The sequence below is a fragment of the Notolabrus celidotus genome, chromosome 14 (assembly GCF_009762535.1).
Source record: "Notolabrus celidotus isolate fNotCel1 chromosome 14, fNotCel1.pri, whole genome shotgun sequence".
Lineage (NCBI taxonomy): Eukaryota > Metazoa > Chordata > Actinopteri > Labriformes > Labridae > Notolabrus > Notolabrus celidotus.
In genome coordinates, this window is record NC_048285.1 from 25,747,777 (window position 1) to 25,770,603 (window position 22,827).

Sequence of the window (22,827 nt, forward strand, 5' to 3'; positions counted from 1 at the left end):
CCACGTGACATTGTTTATTGTAATTTCTCCTGGATTATGGAGGATTGATTGCACCAATATGGTGCAAGATCATTTTTCCAATATAGTTCTAGTTTCTATCTATCATATGATGCACAGGTTTCTGAAGAAATAGAGGCTGAATGCAGTCACAGCTGGGGAGTCAGGGGCGCTATGGAGCAGAAGTGGGGGTGGGTTAGATTTCATAGCAGGTGGTAATGATTTTTGACAAACAATGACAACTAATTATACCAGGAATAAATGAACAGATTCAGCCTGGGTTCAAGAGCCCATGAGATCATTAAAATTCAGATAATTTCCTCTATGTCACTTTGCAAATCAAAGCTGTGACTGGGTTCAGTGGGTAGACATGCAATATCCTCAAACACCGGAGCATAACTGCTCAAAGGAAGCTGCAGATTTAAAATATTCTCCCATTGTTCAAACATAGCGTAGAGACCGCTCTCAGGGTTGTGCTGATGGGCAGAGTCGAGTTGTTTTGAATTTAGAGGTAAGATGCCTCGTCTCCTGAAGCTGTTCCCCGTCAGAGATGACTGCTCATGTGTAATTTCAAATTTCCTGTTGCTGAAAAAAGAAAACTGTCCAAAGTCAAACTCTGTGCTGGTGAATGTGCTGTCTGTGTCACTTTCAGATGATACCTCCATCACAGAGCTTGATCTCAGAGATACTTGATGTGAAATTCTCTGCTCCAGAGGATTGTTCAGTTTGCTTATTTCTTCCAAAGTGAGGCATTGTACTGGTTCACAGAGCTCTGATGGTGGAAACTTGTTATAAGCAGGGGGTAAAACCTGGGAATTCTCTGCATCCATCTCAACCAACACCTGCTTGTTGAGGAAAGCCATATTTGGTTGTTTTGTAGCTGTGTTTTCTGCTGTTTCTTTACCTAAGTGTTCAGTTTTACATCCTGCTAGCAGCATCCTCAAATCTCCCCAATGTTTAGGCTCAGCTTTCACACACTTTCTAGTGGCAAAATGTTTGTGAAAGCTGAGTTTCAATGAGGCAGTTTCTGAATGACTTGCACTAGAGATGCTACCAATCTCATAATACTCTGGCTCACTTTGTGGCTCCGGCTGAAGACTAGAAAGACTAGCTTCACAGTAGAACTCCACACATAACCCCTGCTGGTCAGCACCCGTTGGGTTGTGCATCACTTTTTCTGTACACACAGCATCCGGGAGAGTTTTGCTGTCATTAAAGCAAAACCCTCTGTTGACTGTTCCTTGCTCTGTCTTTAGTGTTGCATTTTTATTCTGACACGTTGCATTTCGCGTCCTGGTTTTGTAAAGAGCAGCTAACATTCCTATAAGAACCAGGATGGAGATAAGAGGAAGAATCACAGCTATGACCCACAAAGGCCCGCTGCTCTGTGCCTCCGAGCATCCCTCCCGGGTCTCTGATGTAGAGATGCAGATATCACAGGCATGGTCAGAGACATTGTGAAAGCAGATGCAGGACCTGTTCTGCACAGCTGGTCTGCATCTCCACCGCTTCTGACAGTCTGCAGACAGACAGCCTTTTCTGGCTGTGTTTCCCTCAGGGCAGGATGAGGGGAGGCAGAGACTCGGTGGGCTGCAGTTTGGCTGAAGAAGAGAGGGGCTCGGCCAGACATCCAGCATCATGCTGTGTCCACTGGCAGGCAGGGGGTAACCGCTCACATTGAAATACTGCACACAGCCAGTGAACCCTGTAATAGAAGAATGAAGACAGTTTCATCTGTATCACCACCATGTCATTTATGTTCATTTAAACTTAAAGGTTGTACCTCCTTAAAAAAGGGAGGAAAACGCAAGTGTTTGCTTCACGCTTAACTAAAATTGGCACAAACTATTTTCAAATGCATTGGGAAAGAACAACAAAATTGCATAAATTCAAATACAATTAACAAATCCGAGACAAAGATTTGACCCTGATCGTATTTAATTGAAATGGATCTTCTTTGTTCTTTAACTAGCCTTAAAGCTCCTGTGAGGAGTTTTTGAGTGGTCATGAAATGGACTGAAATGAACAGTGATGCCTCTTTATGACCTAGAAAAGCAAACAAGATTGTTAGAAAAGGTATCGATCATTTCTGTTTTGTTATTTTAAGGCCTGAAATCGCTGTGAGAGGGTAGGTGTCAGATGAGGTGATTGACAGCATGTCAAGAAAACCCTTTTTCTGCAGTAAATATTCTTAATGAGTGAAATAGTTGACTGTTAGTTGAAAGCAGGAAGAGATAACATAATTTACACATGTACAGGACAAAATAAGCAAGATCACTTAGTCCACAGGGGGGCGCCAATTTCAACACAAACAGAAAGTTCCTCACAGGAGCTTTAATGTGTGTTTGATTTGCCTTGATTAAAAGTAAATTAGTCACCACTTATACATTGTCTTTACAAAAACAGAACCATCCGTCATCAGAGATTACTCTATATTTACCTGACTGTTGAAGAGTTGAATCACCTGTCACAGCTCCACCAAGAATGATCTTCTCCATAGTAACAGGAGTGAGCTCCATACTTCCCTCAGTGATGTTCAGGACTGGAAAACTGTCCAGAATCAGGAAAATGTTCGGTCCATCGCTGAAAAAGGAGAGGACATGCCAGACTCCGTCATCCACGGCTGAGTCCACTGTGAACTCTGACAGGTGCCCAGACTGGGCGTCTTTAGAAGCATACACAGGCTTTCCGTCTTTTATCTTGAAAAATAAAAACCACAAGAAAACAATTTTGTACTCAGAATGAAAAACAAGATGTGTAACATTTATTTGGATTAAAGTGTTTTTTTTAACTACCTTCAGCACACTGTATCCTTTCCGTCCAGCAACAGATATTAACACTCCATCATCCTGGGCCTTGAACTTGATAGTAATGTCTTCCTTGGTATGTCCATCGTTTTTATCATCCAGTAAATCTTTGATCATGTGGTCTCTCTTGAACCGCTCCTTGACAACGTACTCAATGTACTCATTCCCATTAAAGTGCAATACAAGCGCCTCTGACATTTCTATTCCATAAATAGGGGACAGAAAATACGATTCAATGTCAAAACCAAAATCTGTATGAAAATCTTTCCTGTACATGATAATGTCTCTTTACCTGTGGCACACATGCTTCCAGTGAAAGGGCTTTTGCACTCACAAAGAAAGTCAGACCACAGGTCATGGCAGACGCCACCATTCCTACATGGGTTGCTGTGACATGGCGATGGTGTTGTTCGAGGACACCTTTATGATAAAGAATATACAAAGGCTGAAACATGTATACAAAAGTTAATTTTAAAGACGATGGTCGCACACCCAGTTGTCTCATGAAGCAGGTGTGTAGGAGATATGACTGCAGCCTTGAGAAGGAAAAATTCTGCACACAGCTCGGGCTCAGATGCACCATTTATTAGAAAAACAACACAACATTTCGGTCCCTCTGGACTTCTGTCAAGTGTGCTCTCAAACACTTTTCACAAAGGTCCAGAGGGACCAAAGCGTTGTGTGATTTTCTAAAAAAAAATGGTGAGGCTGAGCAAGAGCTGTGTGCTGAAGCTTCTCTCCCCAAGGTTACATCTATGCACAAGTAACAGTCATTTTTAAGATAATACTAACTTTGTACATTTTCTTTTTGCCATATTATTGCCTTTTTTTGATAGTTATAGTAAAAAAAGGTTGGCAAGGATAAAAGAGGACTATAGCTGCAAGATAGAATAAAAACGGGAATGCTGTGCACATATCCAAAATGCCCTAAGTACAGAATTCAAATCAACCTCAAAGATCATTATTTGGGGGAGATGTGAATTGTTTTACTGTAAATTGATTTAAATGACTCACCTATCAAGAATGTTATATGTTGCAAGGGCCACTGGAGGTCTTAGCAGGATGCCGTTCACATGAATGTTACGAATACACCCAACAAAGTCGTGGGTTTTTATCTGGGCAGGATGCAGTAACATAGTTTCAACAGTCCTCAGTCCACCACAAGTCATGTTACTGCCAACATCTAGAGTCCTGATCAGGGACGAAGACAGGCATCATTACTACAGATGAATCAGAAATCTAAAGTCAGACATTGTTAATTGTTGTGTAGTAGTTAATATCACACAGTCACCTCTCTAAGCTGCTGCCGTCACTCTGTGAAAAACAGAACCCCCTGTTCTCGACATCAGTGCAGTTATCCACATTCACAGACCCCATCTGTAAAAAATGTAAATCGTGATGTATCAGACTTGGCTGATTCCACTCAATTTCCAATCTAAAGATGCAGTTTGACTATCTTTGTGTTTTTAGTGTACTTTTTGAGTGTGCTGATATATTTGGAACTCACATTGCCAATCCTCCGGGCAGTGACACTGTGAAAATATCCGTCTGCCACTTGCTTGTATGTCTGCAGCCTCACAGGTCCTGAGCCAAGGTCATAAGAGAGACGAATGGATCCATCCAGGATCTCCAGAGCAAAGAACTCCCTGCTGGATGATCCTCCAGGGTTGTACAGGAGCAGCGAGTCCCTCTGCACTGTTGCAAATTCTAGAGAGATTAGATTAATCCTCCGATCCAACGGGGGAAACTCCATAAAGGAGAGCTCTTCAAAGCCATAACTGTCCCCCTCACAGTGGACTCCACTGACTCCTGAAGTGAACATCAAACATTTCAGTAAATAAGTTGAAAAAATTGTTGCACACTTCATGAAATTCAAAAGATATAGTTCACAATAGAGCATAATATGCACATCTGCTGTCAAATAGTGGATTGATTGTTGGTCAGGCTAGCTGCTCTGATCACTGTTTTAGTCCTTGTGCTAGCTCTGCTATATGTAGCTTTATATCTAAAAGAGAATGATGTGAGGATGTTCTTATCATCTTACACTCCAAAAACCAAAGAGACATATCTTTATAAAATCTTTTTCTTGTATATTGATTTATTTTTCCTTACCAAAGGGACAATGACAAGAGAATCCTGTCTGTGAATTAGTGCACTTTCCCTGAACACAGGGGGTTGATCTACAGTGGTCGACAAGCTGCTCACATTTTTCCCCTGGAATAAAACACACACAGATATTTGAGAGGTTAAGATGTGTTAATGATGAATCAAGATTTATTTTTCATTTAAATAAGCCAAAGCCTACCTTCAAACCCAGGCACACAGTGACAGTGATATCCATCCTTAGTGGGTAAACAAGATCCTCCATTCTGGCACTTCATCCTCAGGCACTCATCCGCATCAGCAGAGCAGACAGGGCCTGAAAAACCACTCTGACAGCGACAGTAAAAACTTCCTGGAGTATTCACACACGTTCCTTTGTTCTCGCAGGGATTCACTTCACACTCATTGATGTCATCCTCACACAGTGTCCCAGTGAAGCCAACAGGGCAGGTACAATTAAAAACCTCCTTCTGTGGTGACACAAAGATGACAGCCTCACTTTCCAGAACTGCAACGTCCTGGCTGATGTAAATATTCTTGTGGCATGTTGCTCCATTTTGACAAGGGCTGGTGAGGCATGGATCGCTGGTGATGTGAGATATAGTCACATTGCTCTGAACCTCCAGTAATCTTTTATGTCCTGCAGAGATACCACTTGCTACTTCTTTACTGAGATATCGACCATTGTAGTTTTTAACTGCGGCCAATAAGAGGATTTCACTGCCGATTTGTTTGATTCCAAATACATGAGTCTTAGAGGCCTGCAGGTTAAAAAGACTATCCAAAGCTTTCACAAATCGCAAATAGTTATTGGACACAAACTCTTGTATAGAGGAGGAAGACACATAGAATAATATGCAGCTGTCTATAGAAGCATTAGTGAATCCTTTGTAGTTTACATAAATGCTGTTGTTGACTGGGAAGTGAAGCTGATCTGTAGCTTCAACAGTTAAGTTAAAAGTAGCCTCACCTTGAAAAGGAGATGACCACAGCTCACATGTGCCGTTTGATACTGTGAACATATTATGTGATCCACTTCTGATGGCGCAGTTGAATGTATCTGACTCATCCTGATCTTCAGGATGGATGTTGCCAATCATGCCTCCTTGGAAAGAACCGCCAAAATATTTCACCTCAATGAAGATACTTCTTGGCATTGATGGATTATCATTTTCATCCATGATCTTGACGTGAAACATCACTGTTGATGACCGCTGAGGGATCCCTGCATCACTAGCAGCCACCAGGACTTGATACAACGAGACTTGTTCCCGATCAATAGTCTGTGAGGTGACCAGTACTCCATCAGGGGTGAGTGAAAAAGCATCATCTGTTAGAGGATTTACCAACCAGTAAGTGAATGGTCCTTGGTTCGGCGGCAAATCCGGATCAGATGCATTCAACATGGCCACCACAGTGCCTTGAGGCCGATTTTCCTCCAGAAAAGCTTCAGTGAAAGTGAGTGTTGGAGCATTGTCATTAACATCCTCAATAGTCACGATGACATTAGTAGTCCCAGTGGCTGGAGGAGAGCCATTATCAATGGCAGCAAGGGTCAGATTATATAGAGGCCACTTTTCTCTGTCAAGTTGAGAGTTGACTGAAATGACACCAGTGGATGGATCAACAGCAAAAGACAAGTTTGTGTTTCCATCCTCAATACTGAAGACAAATCGATTCCACTCCAAAATGGAGTCTTGATCCAGAGCGCTCACAGTTATCACAGACGTCCCAACTGGAGTGTCTTCTGACACATTCACCAAATAAAGCACAGAAGAGAACGTGGGAGCCTCATTTATGTCCACCACCGTGATGTGGACCAAAGTCTCGTCTATATTTGTGCCAGTAATATCACCAGAGTTCTTTGCCAGAACTTTTAAATCGATGTTGCTGTTGCCTCGTGTCCTCAAACTGCGTGTTGTGAAAATCTCTCCAGAGAGTTTGTCAATTTCAAACCCCAAGTATTTGTTTTGACCGAACATCAGGTAGAACATTTGACCTTCTGGGCCCAGGTCATCATCTGTGGCTGCTATTTTTCCAATTGCAGTTCCAACAGGCACATTTTTTAGTACAGAAAAGTTAAATTCTCTTTCACTGAATGTCGGCTTGAACTCATTGACATCTGAGATTTGAATGATAACGTGTGCCAAACGAAATAAAGTACGACCACCAATGTTCGAAGCTTTCATTGTTACATCAAAGCTCTGTTCTTTTTCATAATCAAACACCACCAAAGTGGAGATTGTGCCATTTCTTGAATCAACTGAAAATTGGTCCACATGTCCAGCAATGAGGGAATAAACTATTTGTGCATTTACACCTGAATCAGCATCAGAAGCCATCCCATCAAAGACTTTTGTTCCAATGTCTGCGTTCTCAGGCACTGAAGTTGTGTACTCTGAGGATGAAAAGACTGGAGGATTATCATTCACATCCATAACTACCACAGTAACGTTTAACATGCCAGTTTGAGAAAACCAGCCACCATCCACAGCTTTGATCTGGAGATGATAAGCACCTTCTTTCTCAAAGTCAAGCTCCCTGACCAATGTTAGCAGCCCAGATGTTTGCCCGACTGAGAATGGTAAAAATTGGTTTTCTGGGGTGATGCTGTACATAATTGCACCATTGGAACCATAATCCCTATCTTCGGCTTGAATTTTCCCAATAACTGATCCCACAGATAAGTCTTCAGGGACAGAGAAGGTGACATGTGGTTCTCCAAAGCTTGGAGGAAACTGATTCCTCCCGCTAATTTCAAAACTGATTTCAGTCTGTGATGATAGAGAGGGGAAACCCTGATCTTTTGCCATAACTACTAAACTGAAAGACATATTTTCACTCCCAACCAAACTTCGACGTAACACAACTTTTCCATCGTCAGCTTGAATCCCGAAGACATCTGATGCATTACCTCCATTCAAAACATATGTAATACCTGCACTGCTGTTATTTACATCCTGGTCTATAGCTGTAAACTGGAACACCTCAGCACCAACAGCCATGTGATATGGGACGACAATAAGAGGCCTTAAAGGTTCAAACAATGGGGGGTAGTTGTTGTATGGTTCTAGTCTCACAGTGACAGAGGTGTTACTGTACAGGGGAACACTGCCACAATCAAATGCAATGACTGTAAGCTGGTAGATATCAAATGCAGAATTCTTTAAGATCAGTGGCTGCTTTGTATAGACCTCACCAGAAGAAGCATTCACCCAAAACTCATCATGTAAAGGCTCAATGACGTACAAAATCTCACTGTTTTCCCTCAAGTCTGCATCTGCAGCAAGAACCTGCATTACAAACACTTCTTTTTCTTTTGTTTCAGAGAGGACAACAGTGTATGATCGCTCAGTAAATTCTGGTCTGTTATCGTTGACATCTGCAATGACTATGGTGACATCAGTGCTAATACTCCATGCTGAATCATTTGCATTGACTCTCAAGATATAACGATCCTGCATCTCCCTGTCCAGAGGTCTTTTCACAGTGATGTAGCCATTGGTGAAGTCAATATCAAATGGAATATTCTCACTTTGGTTGATTATAGAGTAATTTATCACTGCATTGGCATCAGTGTCGTCATCTATGGGCGTGACTTGTATAATGGTGTGTCCAACAGGAGAGTCCTCTGGCACCACTGTGAGAAATATGTGTGAAAAACGAGGTGCGTTGTCATTTCTGTCTAAGACGACAACAATGACAGTTGCTTTGTCTTTATGAAGAGCATTGTTTAGCTCCAAAGCTTCAACTGTCAGATTAAATTCGGAGATAGTTTCTCTGTCTAAAAGTGCAGTGGTGCTTAATAAACCAGTTTCCGGATCAACTGTGAAAAACTCACCAGTGTTTCCATCTATGATGTTGTACTGCACTGTGCCGTAGTTGCCTGAATCAGCATCAATAGCAAGAATATCACAAACCCAGGATGGGGGGGAGTTCTCAAAAACCTCACATCTGTACTCAGTTTGGGTGAACTGAGGGAGGTTATCGTTAACATCACTGATGTTTATGTGAATTTCCTCAAATGATGAGAAAGGGGCTGACCCAGAGTCTCTTGCTTCAATCAATAGAGTAAACTCCTTCTTGCTCTCATAATCCAAAGGGTTCTCCACTGTCAGCACTCCACTCAATTGGTCCACATGAAACATGTCTTCAAAGTTCCCAGAAGCTAGATAAAAGGAGACTGGTTCAGCTCTGGAGCTCACTGCAGAGACGACTGCCACCAGTGTTCCCACTGGCTCATCCTCGAAGAGATAATAACTCACAATATCCACCTTCATTTCTGGAAACTGTGAGGCATCCTGGAACCTGACACTGATCGTGGTGATGTCAAATTTGGGATTTTCTCCAGCATCCTCCACATGAACATTGACAATAATAGCTTCCGTTCTCTGGAGTGAATCGGAGGCAGAAATGATGCCGTCGTACGGATCGATGGAAAACAGATCTGAACTTTGTCCATATAACGAATAATGTAGGTCTGCATTCATTTCAGAGTCTCCATCTGTTGCTCTTACTGCACAAACAACAGAACCTGTTGGACCAAAATATCAAGGAGTAAGCAAAATGAAACTGTCAGTCCTATTAAATTATCCAAGATTTAATTCAAAGCTGTTAAGTAGAAGCCAAAACTGTTACCTGGAGCCATCTCAGTAGGCACATAAGCAACATAAGGGCTGTTCATGAACTGCGGCCAGTGGTCATTCACATCTCCAATGAGCACAGAAACGAGTACTGAGCTTGACAGAGGTTTAGTAGGATGTTTATCACTGCCAGTCACCACCAATCTGTAAATGGCTACTGTCTCCCTGTCAAGGACACTGGTTGTGAACAGCTCTGCAGATGTTTCATCAATGGCAAATGGCACGTCAAGATTCTCAAGGGAATACCTAAAAAGGATGAAAAGCAGACTCTCAGACAACAGTCAAAGTTATAGATTACAAATGTTACGTATCAACATTGATCTAAAACTGTGAATGACTTGTTGGACATGACCTTTTACCTTATTTCCCCATTGATCCCCTCATCAATGTCTGATGCTGTAATCATTGCAAACACAGTGCCTGTAGGACTGTCCTCAGACACTATGGTGTTGTAGATTTCCTCAGTAAACTCTGGTCGATTATCATTAATATCATCCACTATGACATGTACTGTTAAGGTTCCAGTTAGAGGTGGGAATCCTTTTAAAGACAAAGTAAATGATACATTATCAAGCAGTTTAAAGTGACATTAACTGTTCATTTTATTTCATCTTTGGCCTGAATTACCTGAATCAACAGCCATGATGGTAACTTCGTATGATGATTCTGTCTCTCGGTCAAGGCTTTGCAGGATTTGAAACATGCCACTAGGAGTGATGGAGAACAAACCATTGCTTTTTCCTTGTCCTATGTGGTATGTTAGCTGGCTGTTGATACCCAAATCTTCATCCACAGCTGAGACCTGAGTGTTAAAGACATAATCATCCTAAAATCAACACCAGAAAACCCTTAAATCTGCACTTAGTGACCTATTAGGTTACCAAGGGCTGGTAGTAAGTACCTGGTGTGTTAGCTGTGAGTCATCTTCCTCATTCTCCATTACATGTATGATCTGTGTTTCTGGAGTAAAGCGGGGCACAAAGTCATTGACATCCAACACTGTGACACTAATAGCAGCAGTAGAAGATCTTGGTACTCTCCCCAGGTCTACAGCTGTCATAGTTAGGTTGTAGTTTGATTGCAACTCCCTGTCCAGGTTCTCCATTACAGTGACAACACCTCGAACTGAGTCCACCAGAAACGGACTTCCCTGTGTCAGTCGGTACAGCACTTGTCCATTTTCCCCCATGTCTCGATCAAGAGCATGAACCTTGAATAGGCTGGTTCCTCTGCGGATGTCCTCTCTGACTGTCAGACTGTAGGTGCTCTGTGAGAACTCTGGGTCGTTGTCATTTACATCCTCTATGTTAACTGTGAGATTCAAAGTGGTTGCCATCCTGGGTGAGCCATTGTCTGTAGCAGTGACAGTGATAGTCAGAGTATCAACCTTTTCTCTGTCTAATTCGTCCTCCAAGTAGACTTTTCCACTTCTATCATCAATGCTAAAGACGCCTCCTGAAGTGTTGTTTAAATAATATGAAACTTCCCCACTGGATCCAGTGTCTTCATCCTCTGCATGCACAGTCATCACAACAGACTGAAGAGCAGCATCCTCTGGTATATTAAAGATTTTGGCAGACACAAACAGAGGAGCATTGTCGTTAATATCACGGATCTCCACTATCACCTGTACTGTGCTGGTGAGCTGTGCAGACACAGGCTGGACACAGTCATGGGCTGTCACAGTCAGATTGTAGAGGGATTGTGTCTCCCTGTCTACCTCTGTCTTTAGGCATAGACTTCCAGCTGAGTTCATAAAGAATGCTTTCTTTTCATTTCCACCAACCACTCTCAGTTGAAGGTCTCCACTGTCACCTGGCAGAGAGGAAAAGATGATACATAACATGATCACAATCATGGAATGTCAAGAAATGTGATATAAATTTAAGGAAAAAATGATTTTCTCATAGCACATGATGCACTTGTACCAGGTACTGTTTGCTGCTAGTGATACGTATAAATATGCATTTAGATAAATATGCATTGCTAATAAATCTAAGAGTCTATAAGGGGATTCACAGTAGATGTGTAGCTTAACAGAGCAGACTTTCAGCCTTCGACTAAACATAGGCATTTAAGGATGCATTTCCAGCAAGACAAAATCTGATAGATAAATAAATAAATTATTGTAGATAAAATTAATGTGGCATTTCTGGCCAACAAATGTGTGATTATTAATCATGCCTTTTCACACTTATTACTTGGCAGGCTTCATTCTCACAGTGATCCACACTTCTCCTCACACAGGACAGGCAGAATGAGCTCATCAAGTTCAGGTCAGTCCAATTAACAGAGCAAGATTTTTCTTGGAATCATTTTTATTTCTATAATAAACTCGCAGATATGGATAAAGTGAATGTTAATTGCAGGAAAGTGTATATCTTTGGGAGAAAAAAACGTTATCATACATGGTTACAGAAACTCATTAGCTTGTCTGAACTGTGTACTGCAACGCACATTGTCAATTTGACCCCCATTAATTGCATGGACCGATAAATCCCCATGTGTAATGAAAAAAAGAAGATACAGAGGGGGGTGAAAAATGTTATATTTGCTGTTTATGCTCAGGAACTTTATCGTATGATCGGACTCTAAACTGTTCATTTATCTTCTGTTTTGTCCACAGTGTAGGGAGTTGGTTTGAGGTTTACCACTAAATTGTAAAAAAACAAAACAAGATAACATGAAGGCAAAGGACAAGGACTAAATATGAACTAAAACTCTTTTAAACCACATTCATTTAAAAAATAGAAGTAAAACTTACAGATCCACCACTTTTTTCATAAAGAGGTGGGAGCTCCTGACTATGCCGAACCATCAAAAGTAACACAACTATTCATAGATGCTTATAATTCAAAGGATGTCAGAGGCATTATTGGTAAACTGTACAAAGAATTTACCCTTATGAATAAGAACACAACAACTTATATAAGACAGCGCTGGGAAAAAGAGGCTAACATTGTGATATCTGAAGAAATGTGGCTTCAAATATGGCAAACTCAATCCTCAGAGATTTCTGTGGAAGTATTTAATTTGTTTTTTTTATTACCCCTCATCAGAAATCCAATCAAGTGGATCACAGTATTCCTGCTGGAGGGAGTGTGGAGCAGTTTCTGCTGACTTTGTTCATGTTTTCTGGTCTTGTCCATTCCTTCAGCCTTTCTGGAGAGGTGTGGAACACTTAATCTCAGAGATTTTAGGAATGTCATTTGAATCTTCTTTCATTTTTTTGTACCTCGGGAAAATACCTGAAGGCCTCTGAATGAGAGACACGTATCTTCTGAAGATTTTCATGTCTACAAGTAAGAAAGCAATTACACAAGGCTGGCTTCAGAAGAACCCTCCCACCATTAAACTACTTAAAAACATTATTGAATCTGTTCGCAGTATGGAAAAAATGACTTTTGCTCTTCGCCTTCAAAAAAGAGAAGGGGGATACACTCTGGGAAAAATGGGATTGCTATATCCACAAAGACTCTTAACTTTTTCTGTCTGAATGCCTTTGTTGTGTACTGTACCTGTCTATAATACTTAAGTCTTTTTACTGATTGTAATGTAATGTCCTAGTCCTCACTTGTCCAATGTTATACGTTCATATAAAACAAAAATAAAAATGAAAGTTTAAGCAAAAAATAGAAGTAAAAATCAAGTCAGTATAAGGGGCAAGAATAATGTACGTTTGATTTAGAATCCTAAATAAGAGGGGATCATTAGGGGAGTCCTTTTGGACAGTCAGTCATATTGCTTTGCAACACAGATGCCAACACCTTTGATAAATTATGTTGTTGTAGTATAAAGATTCACATTGTCAAATACTGTCTATGAGCTGCAGCTGTTGGTTCATGGTACTGAGACGTGTATAAACAGTCTCTCTAGCTGACTGTTTGAAAAGTTTCACAGCTGCCCTGAACATTAGCATAAGCTTCAAATTGGAGGACTGTTTGATTTCAGTTGTACTGTTGCACTTACCGTCATCTTTATCTGACACATTCAAGGACAAGAAGCAAGTGCCGACTGGTGTTCCCTCCAACAATGACGCAGAAAAGGTTTCCTGACTGAAAACAGGGGCGTTGTCGTTAACATCCAACACATTGAAGTACACTCTGACACTGGACACCTGAGAGTCCCCCTGCTGCACCGCCACAGTGAGTATGTAGAATCTTTGTACTTCGAAATCCAGACTGCGGGATAAAAGGAAGTCCCCTGAGAGGGGGCTGAGGAGGAACAGGTTCTCCCCGTCATCCTCCCGCACTGAGTATATGATAGGCGTGAGACTCTTGAACACTGCTTCCACTTTTCCCACAACTGTTCCTGTCAACACAGGAAAACTTTAAGCACCATCACTGTCAAACAACAAGCATAGCATAAGGATAATATAGATCTTAAACTACACAAATAACATTTCAAAAGCTATCATATTGCACCTAATTATGTACCTAATGAACTGTCAGCAAACATTGTACATCTGTCTTATTTACACAAGCATAGGCCTTGCTGCACTTATGACTGACCTGGTGCTGTGTCTTCTTTCACTTCAAATGAATAAACAGTTCTGGAGAAAGCCATCTGTGTTCGCCATCTGTTATGAGGGTGTAAGCTGCTGGTGCCATGCTTGGGCACAGCATCAATAGATGTATAAAACCAGGAGGGGAGTGTATGCTGGCCTGAGACCATGTCTGCAAACTGCCTCTCACTGCTCATATTCACTGTGTTTCCAGATGAAGCTTCATGACAGGATGTAGTATTAAACACCTGAGGAACCAAAGGAAATGAAAGAAATGACTACGAGTTTCTTGATGATATATATTATGCAATAATAGGACACTTTTTAAGTATTTAAATACTTGATAAATTATCGGTAGTGTCAAAAGTGTATCTGCTTTTACAGCCTATACATATTTCTGACATTTTCCTGCACAAAACCACAGAAACAGTTTCATATATCTTTGAACAGAAGTTGCAATCAGTTGTATTTCAAGGATTATCTTGCATGCCTGCAACATATGAAGGTAACTTACCAGGAAATTGAACAATAAAATTGTGTATTCTCTCCATTGTCCAGTAGACCCCATTGTAACAGTTACATCCCAAGAGCCTCTCCCTTGGTTATACCTTCAAAATCTTGTCAAAGAGTAAGATCCAAAGCAAAAGGAAAGCAGACTTGTCTGTAAAAAGTGAAGTTCTGGAAACTGCAAAACAGGACCTTCATGCTGGACCAACAAACGGAAAACTATAAAAGCTGTATCCATAGTGACAACTCAATCTCTTCAGCTAGTAATCCTGACTGACACGCCCCCTTTGACATAGTTCCATTCAAATCCTGCAGCAGAAAAATAGGTTTTTAGGTTTCCATGCAGCAGATTAAGAAGTTAGTTGCTGCTGTACTTATTAAAAAAGAAACATGCCTCATTTTCTGTAAATCAAAAAGAGCCATGTCACTTTTCTGGACAAAATGAACCCAAATCCTGGGTGGTAAAAGAGAAATGAACAACATACACCGCTATGTGTTGCTGAACCAGTCTGTTTTATATTCTCTGCATGGATTCTGCTTTTGAGGTTCCTCAGTGTAGAGATGAAATGGATTCTTTGAACCTCCAGTAAGGTGGCCCAGAGGGAGCCTTTCTCGCGGCGTGTCAGATGGCTGATTCATTCAGAGACTGCAAGGCGTTCATCCGACGGTTGAAAGGAAAGAAAAGAAACAAAACCTCTGCTCTGAGTCACAGTTTTCAAAAGAGGGTTGACATGACACTGCAGAACAGAGTGTAGATTGTCTGATTGTAGTGTTCCCGCTGAGTGTATGACAAGCATTGTCAAAATATTATGAAAAAGTCCAAATTTAATTATGTCTGCAGTGCCTTACTCAGTTATTGTTACTACAAAACAGTGCATGGGTGAACAGGGCCACTGTAGGTCTGCTCTTTTCAATAAAGCTACAGCCGTAATCCCAATGTGAACAACATGCAGGACACTGAAGGTAACAGCCTGGGTCTGTGTTTTACCCACTTAAAGCAGAACTCTGTGGTTTCATTCATGTTTGTGAACTCCTAAAGGAGCAGAGTTCTTTGAATAGTTAAGGGCTATTGCTGCTGAGAAAAGTCTGATAAATGGAAATGCGAGCCCCTTTTAAGGGACTGCGAGGCCACCCTTACTATGAGACCGTCTCCAATTACGTGCAGAGGGAACTCAACCTTAGCAAAGCTTCACAAAGCCCCTGAGTGGACTCACTGGGGATGTGCACACCAAATACAAAAAGCACTTTTCACTTTGGGAGTTAAACAGACGTGCAACACTTTTTGGGCATTTTGGATGTGCCCTCTATATAAATAAGAGTTAAGATCTTTTGTGGCATTGATTTAATCACTCCTTTTCAACAATACAACACAATGACATTAAGAAATAAACAATAGATGTATGTTTGATGGGATGAATCCAGATTAACCAAAACATTAATGTACAACTAGAAACAATTAAAAATATGTTTTATGATGACTAGTTAACATTAGTGTTTATTTTGTGAGGTTAATGTTTTGTGTAATGATTGGGTTACTGGTTGTCTTCTGTTTAAAGAGACTAAAAACAGCCATACTCAACATTTTGCCCATACCTTTTATAAGATGAAATTCACGCATCGAATAGATTTTCTTCAGTGGTTATCTCCAGAAACATGTACGTTTACTAAACACCATGAGAGCTCAGTCTTAGATGGAAAAACATTTTGTTGGTAATTATTTGAGGAGTGGGTTGCTATTATTTTGTGAAAAACATCAACATTTCTGATTGTTCTCATTACAAGAAACTTAGGGAACAGTTGACTTATAGTGCATGGAACAGCAACAAAGGTCTTATTATGTTTTGTTGTGTCTTAAGGTTTGTCATTACTCTAAATGCTACACTAGTGACACTATTTTTTACCATCATAAAGTTATTATGAGTTATTTATACAAAAAACAACCAGCTGTAGCCCTCTTAAACTAACTTTCGACTTCTAACTTTAATGTGGCGCCACCTTCTGGGTCTAGGTTGTTCAAGTTAAAGACAGATGATCAAGTCCAGATTATGAGAATAACACTGGTTGGATACCATTGTTTACTTTCAGGAACATTCAATACTCTTGCAGGGTGCTTATTCACTGACCCCTTCTAAACCTGAGGCATTCCACTTTTAGACTTCTCTAATGAAACATGTTCCAATGCTAATGAACATACTATTAAAATTGTTGGAGAAAAATCTCCTTGAATTTAACTATAATTTATCCAGAGGCTTACACTCTAAATTTGAAGTACATTTCTAATTTGAGAAAGCAATTTTTAGCTTTATTTTACGTAAACATGAACAGAAAGAAAGAACAAAGAGCTGGCAAAATATCTTCAATTTGTGGCGCCCTGATTAGTATTTGTTTATTTTTTAAATAAAAACCTTCAATCCTTGAATTTTTTTATTTATTGACGTTGAACACGTTGGCACTAGCATTACTGCACCGTTGGCTTGGAGATGTTGAGATCCAGAAAAAAAAAAAAAGACCAACGTTTAAAAAAAAAAAAGGACCTTTATTGAAGACATTCTTTAATGTCGACAGCTGTATTTGATATTAGAGTGGTATTCAAAGAACAATAAAAAGACATTGGGACAGCACATAAAAAAATATTTCTCAAAGTAAAGAAAAATACACTACCAACTCAGAAATCTCATTTTTGAGTTGTAACACCTAAAGACTAGTTACTTTCATACTGATCTGTAGTCCTCCTAAACTGGTACATAGTATGGCAGGGATAAAGAACTACCACTAGAAAAAACCAAAACTTAAGATATGTAGTGTTAACTTTACAAAAAAAGGAGAATAACACTGTACATCTTAAAAACATTAAATATACACATGTTCTCGCTCAATTTGATTTCTGCTTCAAGATGGTGAATTGAGTATATTAGGGCTATATGGCATAAACAAAATTTCAGGTCCCGACCCTGTGCAATCTACTCGTCATCATCATCGTCGTCGTCATCATCATCATCCTCTCCCTCATCTTCATCCTCGTCATCATCATCATCATCTGCTGCAGCAGCTGGTGCAGTGTCCACTTTGCCCTTTGTACGGTAGGCCACAATATCCTGTAAAAGCACAACAAAAAAATTATATCATTTCAACAAAGCAAGTTTAAACCAAACATCCAAAAATAAAAATAATAATTTGACACTTCAAAGATCAAGTCCAGCTTTGTATTTTTACCTTGTCATATTTCTCCTTCAACTTGGCTGCCTTCCTCTCGTAGGGCTGCCTTTCCTCTGAAGAAGACTCGTTCCACATTTGTCCCAACTTCTTTGCGGTGTCCCCAATGGACAGACCAGGATGCTCACTTTTCACCTTGGCGCGAAAGTCAGCACAGAAAAGGAAAAATGCAGACCTGTGGAGAAGTAATATCATTGTTCAAAACATTAGAATGCATTATGCATTCAATTTCAAACAAGAAAACAATAGGGAAAAAGTTGAAAGTGTGTAATAGGACATACGGTGGTCTTTTGGGGGCATTAGGGTCCTTGAAGCGCTTCTTCTTCGTGCCCTTGGGGGGATCGTAGCTCAACATTTCCTTGTCATAACGCACCTTGTCGATTTTGGCCAAGTCTTCAAACTTGCCTTTCTCCTTTGGTGACATTGACTAAAGGAAAACACAATGAGTTTAAACAACCTAGAAAATAAATACTGCTTGAATAAGATATTGTATTAAAAAATGAGTTTAAAAAAAGAAAAAAATATTGTAATAAATGCGATTTTTTTTTTTTTTTTTTACCTTCCATCGCTCAGAGCATTTCTTGGAGAACTCTGAAAAGTTGACAGAGGCTTCCGGGTGTTTTTTCTTATGCTCCTCTCTGCATGTTTGGACAAAGTAGGCATATGAGGACATTTTGCCCCTCGGCTTGTTTGGATCCTTCCTCATCTTGGATTACTAAAACAGAGAGAGAGAGAAAACCAAAATTTTAGGAACAATATATGCAAGTGTTCCCAAACATTTTTAGTAGTCTTAACTGTTATCTTATTCTATTTTTATTTATTCATCATTCATTTCTTTATTTTATTTATCTACTCAGTTTTATTGAATTTTTATCCTCACCCTTATTAAATCTATTTATTTTATCTATTTGTTTTCTTAATTTTGATGCTTTAACTTATTTCAATTACACATACTTTATTGTTGGTGTGCATTGGCCTCTATTTTATTTTATGTTATTTTAATTTAATGTTTTATTATTATCATTATTATTTGTATTCTTATTATTATTTTCCCCTAATGTGTCTTGCCATTGTTTCATTTCTGCTTCTTTCTTGTTTTTCATTTGATTTGTATGAAAGGTGATATATAAATAAAGCTTGATTGATTGATACAAAGCACATTTTTTAACATCCCCCATGTGAAAATCTGACTCCTGCTTTGTCTTCCATCCATTGTATAAATGGGGTGATGGGGGGAGGAGGAGGGTGTCTGGGATGACTGATAATCCATTGTATGTGCAGACAAACATGATTCCACTTTTATTGCTGTAATGCACATAATTGGGTTTTTTTTTATTTTAATATCTGCATGCTGTTTTAATGTGGTGGTGCAAAGCTACTAAAAACAGCACATTTCTTTATCTATTTATTATAGTTAGCCTTTCATAATATATTAACATGCAGCTCGCCTGGCTAAATATGCATATATTAACGTTAGCTTCCTTTGATTGTAAGCTAGCTGTTTTCCAGTATGACTCCGCTTTTGCTTTGTGTACTCTCGCTTTCAGCTAGGCTAGGCTAGCTAGCTAGCTGCAGCAAGGTGGCGTGGTGCTTCATTTCAGGATTATTAAAATGGCTGATTTGATTGCAAACAATGGCGAGCGGGCTCATTTCCCTCGCCCCTTTCTTTTTTTTCCGGCCTATTTCAAGTAATCGACTGAAATTTTTAAATCATGCAGATTTACTGAATCAATGATGGTTGTGATGAACCAGGAGAAGATGCCCTGTATGCATCCACAGAACGGGGCTTCCTAATGTTAAACAGCAGTGTTAACCTACGTTCACCCTCTAAGCTAGTTAGCTTCCGCAGTCACAAGCTAACACGGAAGGCTAAATCCGTTAGCTCGTCGCAGCTAGCTTGCAACACTACACGGAAGTAAATCTCAATTATGTCTCAGTTATGTTTTAATTTGTCTCTAATTAAGTTTAAAACACTACTTAAGGCCGAAACCAGCTAATGCCAGTTTTGAGTAACTACGTCAGTGTTCCACATCAGCACGACGCTAGCATCCTTCCAGCACAGTCATGCAATAAACACACACACAACGCCTATATGTATGTACACTGTTCCAACAATAACCCTGCACAGACTTCCACTCATGATATTTTGATGCTACACTTTTGGTAAAACCACATTATGCTTACCTCTGCAGAGCTACAAGAAGTGAGTGGTGCGTCGGTACGTGTCGAACAATGGGACGAGAAGCCTTCTTCTTCGTCACTCAGTACTGCGCGGTCTTTTGGCTGCGAGGATCCCTGTGTGTGTTTACCCTGTCTGCGTTGTGCGCTCTAGCTGTCGGACATTGGCTGCCGTCTTCTCCTTGAGGTATCTCATTGGACGCTCCCCGGATCTGTTCGGGTTGTTTTGTACAGTTGGCTGTTCAAAACATGACGGGGCGTGGGCGCTAAACTTGAAAAACACAAACAGAGAGCAGTCTTTAGTTTTAGCAGGAAGGAACAGACAGACAGAAATAGGTTTTATTTTTCAGGATATTCATAACAGAGGTGGAACAAGCACAGCCATGATTTTTAATAACATTTGAGCGTCTAATTTATTAAATGGATGGTTATTTTACATTCAATCTGAATATGGACTGGGTGTTATCACTAACAATTAGGCAAAGTTTTCATCATTACCATGATCTGTCTTACACAATTCAACTATGGAAGAGGATTAAGGCTAATGAGAAAATAAATAAATAAGTTAAGGTCCTTTTTTAAAATTATCATCATTATTTTTAGTATTATTAGTATTATTATTATGAGATTAAAATCAGAATTCTGAGACTCTGACTTTAATCTCAGAATTCTGACTTTAATCTCAGAATTCTGACTCTAATCAGAATCAGCTTTTTTGGCCAAGTATGCTTGAACACAAAAGGAATTTGTCTTTGGTACACTGTGCTCTCTTTGTACAAAGGCATAAGAATAAGGCATCAAAATAGAAAATATGAATATAATAATAATGATAATAACATCAACTATAAACACAAAAGAATAACAAATAGGCTTGACTAATATGTACAAGCAAAACATTATATATGATAACAGTGCAGTGGTGAGTACTGCAAAGATGCTGACATGAATGTGAGGTAGTTTTACATTAAAACAGTATATGTAGGTGATAGTTAAATAATAAAATAAGATAAATAAAATATGTGAATTCTGACTTTTTTCTCAGAATAATAATAATATAAAAAAAAATGTTGACCTCAATTTATTTATTTTTCCCTGTGGCCCCAATCCTCTTCCGAAGAACAGACTCCCAGAAAGAGATTTTATTTTTCAGGACACCCATAACAGAGGTGGAGCAAGCACAGCCATGATTTTTAATAACATTTGAATGTTTAGCTTATGAAATGGATGGTCATTTTACATTCAATCTGAATATGGACTTGGTGTTATCACTAACAATTAGGCAAAGTTTTCATCATTACATGATCTGTCTTACACAATTCAACTATAGAAGAGGATTAGGGCCACTGAGAAAATTAACACATAAATGAAGGTCAATTTTTTGTAATAATTATCATTTTTATTACTAATATTATTATTCTGAGATTAAACTGAGAATTCTGAGATTCAGACTTTAATCTCAGAATTCTGACTTTAATCTCAGAATAATAATAAGAAGAACAATAATAATAATAATTTTAAAAAGGGACCTTAATTTATTTATTTATTTTCTAATCTCTGTTTTATTGGCCATGTATGCTTGAACACAATTATTATTATTTTTATTATTTTAATCATTATTATCTAAACCATTGTTTTAACATGTATTTATTTATCTTATTTATTTTGTGTTCATCTGATCTTGTTAACTCTACCTTATTTTTTTACTTTTCTTTCCACTCTTACTTATTTTATTAATTTACTGTGTTGATTTACTTTTTTAAGTATTTTTTTTTTAATCATGCCTTTTATAATTTTACCAATGCTATTGTTTTCTGACTGTCTGTAACTCTGTGAAGCACTTTGGGCTGCATGTTTTTATGTATGAAAGGTGATGTATAAATAAAGTTGAGTTGAGTTGAGAGAGTTGAAAAGGAATTTGTCTTTGGTAAGCTGTGCTCTCTTTGTACAAAGGTATAATTCTAAGGCATCAAAATAGAAAATATGAATATAATAATAATAATAATAATAATAATAATAATAATAATAATAATAATAATAATAATAATAATAATAACATCAGCAATAAACTCAAAAGAATAACAAATAGGCATGACTTATATGTACAGGCAAAAAATTCTATATGATAAAAGTGCAGTGGTGAGTAGTGCAAAGATGCTGACATGAATGTGAGGTCGTTTTACATTAAAACAGTTTATGATATATGTACAGTATATACAGGTGAATTCTGCTTAAAGACTTGTTACATTGTTGTCATTGTTGTAAACTCAGAATTCTGACTTTAATCTCAGAATTCTGACTTTAATCTCAGAACTCTGACTTTTTTCCCAGAATAATAATAATTGAAAAAAAATGTCAATCAATTTATTTATTTTTCCCAGTGGCCCTAATCCTCTTCCAAAGAACAGACTCCCCAAAAGGGATTTTATTTTTCAGGTTATTCAAAACAGAGATGGAACAAGCACAGCCATGATTTTTAATAACATTTGAACATCTAGTTTGAAATTCATGAAATTCATGATTATATTACATTCAATCTGAATATGGACTTGGTGTTATCACTAACAATTAGGCAAAGTTTTCATCATTACCATGATCTGTCTTACACAATTCAACTATGGAAGCGGATTAGGGCCACTGAGAAAATAAATACATAAATTAAGGTCCTTTTTTAAAAATTATTATTATTATTCTGAGATTAAACTCAGAATTCTGACTTTAATCTCAAAATTCTGACTTTAATCAGAATCAGCTTTATTGGCCAGGTATGCTTGAACTCAAAAGGAATTTGTCTTTGGTACACTGTGCTCTCTTTGTACAAAGGCATAAGAATAAGGCATCAAAATAGAAAATATGAATATACTACTACTAATAATAA

At 38.8% G+C, this 22,827-nt stretch overlaps 2 protein-coding genes across 2 annotated transcripts; both read right to left on the minus strand.

The window, feature by feature from the left end:
* Position 1: 1 nt before the first annotated feature.
* LOC117824976 (protocadherin Fat 4-like) lies at positions 2 to 4,453 on the minus strand. The gene is made up of 7 exons (XM_034700505.1): positions 4,312 to 4,453; positions 4,096 to 4,181; positions 3,819 to 3,995; positions 3,097 to 3,224; positions 2,793 to 3,004; positions 2,438 to 2,696; positions 2 to 1,702 (listed from the first exon to the last, which is right to left on the minus strand). Exons 2-7 carry the CDS (start codon positions 4,179 to 4,181, stop codon positions 306 to 308), a joined length of 2,259 nt encoding a protein of 752 aa, XP_034556396.1. The 5' UTR covers positions 4,312 to 4,453; the 3' UTR covers positions 2 to 305.
* A 12,463-nt stretch (positions 4,454 to 16,916) lies between these two features.
* On the minus strand, positions 16,917 to 20,198 carry LOC117825415 (high mobility group-T protein-like). Its single transcript, XM_034701247.1, has 5 exons — positions 19,959 to 20,198; positions 18,334 to 18,489; positions 18,056 to 18,201; positions 17,775 to 17,949; positions 16,917 to 17,656 (listed from the first exon to the last, which is right to left on the minus strand). Exons 2-5 carry the CDS (start codon positions 18,478 to 18,480, stop codon positions 17,522 to 17,524), a joined length of 603 nt encoding a protein of 200 aa, XP_034557138.1. The 5' UTR covers positions 18,481 to 18,489; positions 19,959 to 20,198; the 3' UTR covers positions 16,917 to 17,521.
* Positions 20,199 to 22,827: the final 2,629 nt, after the last annotated feature.